General features: G+C 36.9%; 1 protein-coding gene across 3 annotated transcripts; it reads left to right on the forward strand.

Annotated features, from left to right (window-relative positions):
- The first annotated feature begins 623 nt into the window (after positions 1–623).
- Positions 624–8119, forward strand: LOC107782254 (uncharacterized). 3 transcript variants are annotated; one of them, XM_016603118.2, is made up of 6 exons: positions 635–994; positions 4629–4692; positions 4810–5050; positions 6017–6303; positions 6670–6787; positions 6927–8119. In XM_016603118.2, exons 3-6 carry the CDS (start codon positions 4819–4821, stop codon positions 7790–7792), a joined length of 1503 nt encoding a protein of 500 aa, XP_016458604.1. In that variant the 5' UTR covers positions 635–994; positions 4629–4692; positions 4810–4818; the 3' UTR covers positions 7793–8119. The 3 variants fall into 3 exon arrangements, with proteins under 3 accessions (XP_016458603.1, XP_016458604.1, XP_016458605.1); XM_016603119.2 differs by lacking the exon at positions 4629–4692 and having other exon boundaries at positions 6927–7448; positions 7547–8119; XM_016603117.2 differs by lacking the exon at positions 4629–4692 and having other exon boundaries at positions 624–994.

Raw genomic sequence — 8119 nt, forward strand, 5'->3', positions numbered from 1 at the left:
ATAGGAATTGTAGTTAGAATAAATGTAGGAATAGACTTTCATGTTTCTAGTTGAAATAGGTTTCATACTATATTATAAAATAGATATCTTTCGGAAAATTTGTTTTGGTTGTATGGCCATTTCCATTAATTCATCATAAGTAGTTCGAATTTTATTTCATATACTCCTAATTTATCATAGCAATTCATCGGAGGAGCATTATTACCGCAACATTTTAAAAAAAAACTATAAAAGTATAAAATAGTAAGATATATTAAGAAAACAACATAAGAAGCGAAAAGATACAAGAGATTTTGAAACATAACAAAATAGAGGGGAATGTTAGTGATTCATAAATTCTTTTTTCAAAGTGAAATTTATAATAAAATACAAATTCAACTTTCAAATACTTTTTAATAAACCTTAACTTTGAACACTCTATTTTGTTTTAACTCCAACCAAATATTGTCCAAATATCTACTTAAAATAATATCAAACCAACAAGGAGTTAAATTTTATAATAATCATTGGGGCTATATGATACTTTTTAAAACTTGAGGTGGTTGTATGTTCCGAGCTCAGTGCAAAAGGGACCAGAGTGATATATTCACTTTAATTTCTTTTTTATATTTTTCAGCAAAATTGTATGGAGAAGAGGAAAAAGAAAAGAAGTTTTGATAAACAAAATTGTATGGAGAATCAAGAATCATCCCAGTTGTCATGAATTAACCTTTTCTCTGTCAAAAATAATCAAATATAAGACAACCCAATTCAACCCAAAAGCCATTTTCCCCTTTCTCATTCCAATTTTCTAGGTATAAAAGGAGATGAAGAAACTGAACATAGCCATGGAAACTGAAGAGTTTTTGGAGAGGACTGTGAAAATCATAAGAAAGATGGGTTGCTTATTTCAGTGTCAAAGAGCAACGTTTGCTTTACTAGAAGTGAAAATGGTTGAGGGTTTACAGAGGAATTACAAATTTAAACTCAAACAATTCTTGGCAGCTTTTGTCTGGTAGAGTTACAATCTTTACTCCTCTTTTGTTCTCTGTTGTGTTAATTGTAGTTTGTTTGATATTCTCTTTGACTGAAAATGATATTAATACATCCTCCCTTCTGTGGCTTGTGCATATATTATCATGTGTGATCTTTTTCTTCAATTATAGAGTTTAATTTGTGTATTTTGGGAGAAAAATAATTTGGTTTGGGAGAAAATCAAGTCACTATTCGTTAAAGTAATACACACTCTCTGCTTTCTTTGTGATGTACTAATTGATTAGTGTTTCAGTACATATAGTCTGCTCGAACTCTCGAAAAATGTTGCCACATCCGTGTCCGGTCCCCCAAAATGCACTACTTTTGGAGAACCCGATACGCACCCGGCGACATTTTTGAAGAATCCAAGCAACAACTTCAGCAGTAGTCTGCCTTTTGCACTTCCTTATTTTTGCTGACTTGCTTTATTTTTGTATGATGGCATTCTATTACAAGCTGGATACATCGTATGGGAAGAAATCATTGTAAAGTCAGAAGTGATTAGGTTTGCGCTATTTAAACTTATAAGGTCATATCATAAAACTGCTATGCATTAAATAAAAGGTTGTCGAGTAAACTTAGAGATATTTATTCATCAGCAGCTTTTAGTTAATGCCAAACAGATAAGATGTTAGTGATTTTTTCTACCCCTTGATCTTCAATATTTCAGCTACATTTAAATTATTCTTCTGCTTTTCGTTTAAGTCTATGTTGCTTTAATGGAAGACTATATAGTGCTCAACTAGGACCAAGACTTTATCTCTCCAACTTTACTTTTTTGGATTAGGTGCTTAATTGAGTTGTCCATTTGAGTTGAGTCTCTTGTATATTTCTTCCTGTCAGCTCATACAGTTATTCTCTGGAGTGTAGAACTCTTCGCTTAGTATTTCAATCCCTAATGTGTTTTGGTTTGTGATTTTTAAGACGACCTTGACTCTTCTTTAAGTGTGGCATCTCCTGTAGCATATCATCAACTTACTTTAGAGTGTGGTATCGCCAAATAGTGAGAAGCTATATTGCTCGGACTCTCCAAAAATGTTGCCGCGCCCGTGTCGGATCCTTAAAAAATGCACTACTTTTGGAGTATCCAACATGCACCCGACGGCATTTGAAGAGTCCGAGCAACATAGGTGAGAAGACCTGGGTCACCAAATATGACATTCTTAAGGGTATAGCAACAACCAATGACAGAGATGAACATTTCCCATACATTTGTTGGGTGATTACAACCAAAAAAATGCAGATGAAGTACTTGGCTGATGGGCCCATCTGGCATGAATATTATCTCAGGATTTGCAAATTGCGAAATACTGAAATTCAGTATTCGTAAATACTAGTTTGGCCATGAGTATTTGCAAATATTGAACTTCTTTATTTGAATTGCAAGTGAAATATTGAAATATTGATTGGAAGGCATATCTCAAGTGAAATATTGGTTCCCACAAATCTTCAAGTTTCACAAATTCTTTTTCCAAGTCAAATTCATGTCCATACAATTTGAAATTCCTGAAACTTTTTTCAACTTCATATACTCGTTTTCATCAGCTTCAACTCAAACATTATCCATACATCTGTAGAGAAACCTGTTACAGAGATCTTCTAGATTGAACAGCTTAGAACAGATATAAATGTACTTCCTAGCATCGCATCTCGCATTGTCTCAAATAGGTTGAAATTCCTATGATGTTACTCTCCGCCGCGGTCTCTGGAGCCCAGAGGCAGTTGATGTTCTGGCAAACTTCGCTTCGACTTTTTTCTGAAGCTTTTAAACCAATGAAGCGTAGCAGATTTTTTTTGTCAGGTAATACACCTTTAAGTGCAGTGAAAGGTCAGTTGTTAATATCATCAATAATCACTCCTCATTTCAATTGGAACTTGGTATTGATGTGTTTAGAAGATCTAGAATTGATGAATGAGGAAAAGTCCATTGAGTTTACAGTCTCTTTATGAAGTGATGCCCCAAAGGAAAACTTATTTCCTTTATCTGATACCTGTTGCTGGTAGGAGGTAGCAGGTATCCTGTGGAATTAGTCGAGGTGCGCGCAAGTTTTTCCAGACACTACGGTTTTCAAAAGAAAAGAAGGAAAAATTATTTCCTTCTTGAATGGATGTCGGCGAGGGTGAATTTTGAACCTCGATTCCCTGTTAAATTGATGTTGCTTTACATAGCAAAGCATATTTGAGTGGATCGGTGCAAGAGGCTCTTCGACTCTAATTAGTCTCCATATTGAGTAATGAGTAGTTATTGGAGTTTTCCAATTTTGCAAGGTAACAAACTTTATCTGTATCTGCATTTAATAGGAAAGACCTTCAATGTTGACCATTTTGTCTTCTTCTTCATTTTGAGGTTTTTGGGGCTGATTTGAATTTCATATTGTAATCTAATTTTAATAATAGTGATTGGAATTGACTTCTGTCCTTTCTTTTGTTTTTGGGGGCCAAAACCTCTTGTTCTTTCCTTTCTAAAATTCTACCACAAAATCTCGATACTTTCCTAGTGGATTAGTCGAGGTGCCTGCAAGCCGGCTCAAATGGCCACCGTTAACATCAGAATCTCTATACTTAACATACAATGTTATTTGGAAAAGATTTCTTAAACTTAAAAAATATTATATAAACTTAAGTAATCCATGGAAGGAAATAGTTGTCAAAAGTCAAAACGTACTTAAATTCCTATCTATCCCATTTTGGAAAAAATATTAGTCTTCATTGAAAAGGGAAGAAAATTGGTAACGAAGGGAAGATAACTGTGTTACTAGTGAAAGAAGCTCCCGACATGTGAAATGGCAATTGAGGCGGCTTCATTTGTTTTTTTTTAATCGATTTTGTGATAAGTTAAGTTGCTCGGACACGGGTGCGGGTGTCCGACACGGTTGAGGATCTAGAGGTCGGATCTTTCGAGATGTAAGATTCGGGGATATGGATCCTAGAACGGATACAAGTGCGGGAATCATAACAACAACAACAACGATCCAGTAAAATCCCACAAGTGGGGTCTGGGGAGGGTAGTGTGTACGCAGACCTTACCCCTAACTCGAAGGAGTAGAGAGGTTGTTTCCTGGGGATCCAGCTAAATATAATTCAAAAAAATAAAAATATAAAAATATCTCTAAATTATGAGAAATTTTGTGGTGGATTTTCTTTTTATTCTCAAGTTGGATAACTAAATGATTGATTTCCTAGATAAGATATGCTATATTCTTCAAATTTACCCTAGTTTTGGTTCTGATTTCGGGAATCAAATTGTATCTTGTCTCGAATTCTTCCGTCAGTCATGGTCAAAGTACCCAAAATTATTTGACCAGATCCGGTACGGATCTCATACCTATACCCATACTAATGTCGTGGTGACACGGGTGACGGTGTGAGGCACCTCAACTGACGTGTCAGAGCAACTTAGGTGATAACTATGCCTTTTAAGACTAAATATGAATTTGCTAACTCATTATCTCCGCTTAATGGTCACTAAAGAGTCCTCCGTCAACTGTTTGGGGGAAAAATTTAAATTCTTTGTTATAAATTTCTTTCCAATTTTTGAAGGATCTCCCCCTTCAAAATTCAAATATGATTACCATTTTTTTCTTCGGGATATCTATAAAATTTGACCTCTTAAGGTTCAAGAAAGGACAGCGGTAAGAAAAATCTTAGAAGAGGCGAGCCTCCACGACAACTTAGAAGGTGGTTCGCTTATTTCTCTTTGCAAATTAGTGTTTCCTATTGCTTTTTGTTGTATAGTTGAATATCAAAAATTGAGAAACCATTGATCTTGTTATTGATCTTATTTTATTTGACTAGGGTGCAAAAATGGAAGGAAAGGGGAAACAGGATAGCACTGCCAATGTGACGAATGTGAACAAGAATTGTGCGGACATTGGAGTCATCCCTAAACAGGAAGTGCTGGTTGATGATCAGCTCTCTGGTGCGGATGAAGAGCTGATAATTCATTACCTTGACAAGAAAATGATGGACCAGCCCTTTCCCAATTACACTGTTCATGAAGTTGACGTCTTCTTGTACCATCCTCAGAAGCTTTCTCGTATAGTTCTCTCTCTGTGTGTGTGTGTGTGTGGGGGGGGGGGGTACCGTTTTCTGGTCAATATCTTTTTCTGAATGTATCATGTGAAAGGTGTTTTTTTCCCAATTTAATCTGTGGATCCGTGGTATCAAACATGCTCTGCTTTCATCCTTCTAAGTGAAAGTGCTTGTTGAAGCGTTTCTCTTAAGGTGCGTTTAGTATGAAATGAAAATATTTTTTGGAAAATATTTTTCAATTTTCTCATGTTTGGTTAGCTTAAATATTTTGGAAAATATTTTCCTCTGGAACTCATTTTCCTCAAGAGGAAGGAAAGCGTTTTCCAAACTTTTTTTTCAACCTTCCCTACCCTATCCCCACCCCCCTTCCAACCCCATCCCATAGTGTTTATCTAAATTATATATTTTTCAAAAAAATAATTTCTACTCACTAACCAAACACTAAAAAATATTTTCGAAAAAAGTTTTTCACTCATCGACCAAACATGGCAAAATAAGTACTAAAACTGCTCATTTTCGAGAAAAACATTTCACGCCGTACCAAACACACCCTTAAAATGTAAACATTTGGAAAGACCAACTTTTCTCCGAATTCAGAGAATCTTTTTTCTTGCAATGCATGATGTATCACGTTAAGAGGATCTATTTGGTGCAACAAAGAAAATGCATCATGGAGCTCTAGTTACAAGCATCCCATATAAGTTTTAGGTTGTGAATATTTATTTATTCCATTAGCCGTAATAGGAAATCCCAAAGTTAAGGTTAGGCCTGACAATGGTTTTTCATTTCTTTTTTCTTGTTTTTGTTAAATATCCATGTCTTCTTTGCCCACATTTGGATGTGATGGATTGAGAAGCTCGGTGCTGTTGTCTCTTATAGTAGCAAAATCAAGAATTTTTTACATCTCCAATCTTATTAGTGTCATTGTCGATCTCAGTCGTAGTGAAAAAAGCTAGTTTCATTTTGACAGAGATGCACCATCCATCTCAAGCGAAAAAATGGTACTTTCTGAGCCCAGCAAGCAACAAGTATACAGAGGGAGGTCAATCTAACGGTGTTAGCGCGAACAATGATGGATATTGGGAACCTTGTGGAACGGATTCTCTCATCCACAAGGATGGTAAACTGATTGGATACCGAAAGACACTAAACTACATTGCGGGGAAGCTTGATAAGGATAGGAAGAGGACTGAATGGCTAATGCATGAATACAGACTGGAAGGAAGCAGAGATGTACCAACTTCTGACGATATGCAGGTACGCTGTTGAACTTATTCTAATTAAGTAATAGTTAGACATTATACTTATTTGCAAGAGTTGGGAGTTTAAATGGGCTGCAGCTCTATGGTTTCTTATGGACATCACACAAGGTGTAAGAAACTAGAATCGGATGAACGTCAATGGACATATCAAGTTATATATTACAGTAGCGGATGCATGTATCTTTTTCATTTGCACGAGATCTAGTTCCAAGAAGCTGATGCGCAACTACTCTTCACAGAGTTGGCGTACAAGTGGGAGAAGAAACTAATTTTAAAATTCCCGTTTTAGCTTCTGCATTTCATTTGAAGATTAATTATAGGTTGGTACTAATGTGTTTTGATTTTCTTCCCGTTGTAAAAGCGGGTATTTTGCAAGTTATTCAAGTCGAATAACAAGCTCATGGCAGCAGAGGAGAAGGAAGCAACCAAATTTGCTGCTCCAAATGATGGTGTATCTGGCGCGGACCCCACAATTCAAGGTAGTAATTAGTTTTTGAGGAACTCCTCGAATGGCTTGATCAACGGTGTGGTATATTTTTCAGCTTTTGATGGAACTAATGCAAAGCCGCTGTCTCAGCATCATCAGGAAATAATGCTTCCCTCCTTTTCTGCTTGCAGGCCCAGAGAACGCAAACGACATAACTAATGATAAGGGGCCGAGTAATGGTCATAGCCGTGATTTACTTCCTATGCCTGATACTGATCAGGACACCACGATGCCTACCCCTACGCCTCAACATGTTCAGGGAACTACGCTTACTCGTACAGGTCGACAGAAAGCAACAAACAATGTGGTTAGAAATAAGCGTCCTAGACGTAAGCGTGATTCACATCCACCGCCTGCATCTCATCAAGGCCTTATGATGCCACACCTACCGAATGCAAACTCTCAGCCTCAGCGTGATCAGGGAATTAGGCTTCCTCCTCCTTTGCCTCAAAATGATGAGAGAAAGACGCTTCCGATTTCTACAGGGCCATATAAAGCTAACAATGGTGTGGTGGTGACTGACAACGGCCCAAGTAACAGCCTTGTGGTACCTTGCTGTCCCGAACATATTCTTGATGAGCCCAGCTTTGATTGGACCGTGGCCAACTCTTGGCTTCAAGATGGTACTGTGCTTCCTTCTCGTCCTCAACATGGTCAGCAAACTATCCTTCCTTCTCTTACAGGCAACAACACAAATGCTGATGAGGTTAGTGTTATAGGATTAACACTCAACCATCTCCGTGATGCGCAGGATCTTCCTTCTTCTGTTCAACTCCCTAAACTTCCATCGGTTCAAGCCTCACCCCGCGGTAGTCATGAAAATGAAGCAGCTGTAGCACCGAGATATGATGGATGGCCGTTACATACTGCAGAAACTAGACTGCCACCATTTGATGGACCGTTTGAGTCGTTGACCGAAGAAGAATTGGCCTTCTTTGATAAGCCTGATCCTGGATATCCAGAGGCATTTGAGAACAAGAAAGAGGCCAAGAAATGATTGAAAAGGAAGAAACATGATATGGCACATTTTACTATTTCTAGTGGTTTTAGTTATTTTATACAAACTTCCAGTTCATGATTTAAGATGGTATGAAGGCAGTAGATTAAGGTTTCAGGGCCAAATAATTGAAGAAGGCCTTCATACCCAATTATTTCAATTGTTTTAGCAATTACTATCTTTTTATCAAATAATCTATTAAGTACTAGTATTTTTTATCATTGTTTGTTGTTATTTTTTGTTGTTGGTTTTAATCATGTCATTAGGAAAAAACATTTGATGTCAATTAGATAATGAATAAAACCATTTTTTTGTCAGTTAGATTAA

The sequence above is a fragment of the Nicotiana tabacum genome, chromosome 4 (genome assembly GCF_000715075.1).
Source record: "Nicotiana tabacum cultivar K326 chromosome 4, ASM71507v2, whole genome shotgun sequence".
Classification (NCBI taxonomy): domain Eukaryota; kingdom Viridiplantae; phylum Streptophyta; class Magnoliopsida; order Solanales; family Solanaceae; genus Nicotiana; species Nicotiana tabacum.

Excerpts from the sequence above, each read along its gene's own strand:
- LOC107782254 (XM_016603117.2), top strand. The coding sequence starts at position 4,819 with ATGGAAGGAAAGGGGAAACAGGATAGCACTGCCAATGTGACGAATGTG. Across the intron at positions 6,304-6,669 it reads CAACTTCTGACGATATGCAG|CGGGTATTTTGCAAGTTATT; the intron begins GTACGCTGTTGA and ends CCGTTGTAAAAG. Across the intron at positions 6,788-6,926 it reads CGCGGACCCCACAATTCAAG|GCCCAGAGAACGCAAACGAC; the intron begins GTAGTAATTAGT and ends TTCTGCTTGCAG.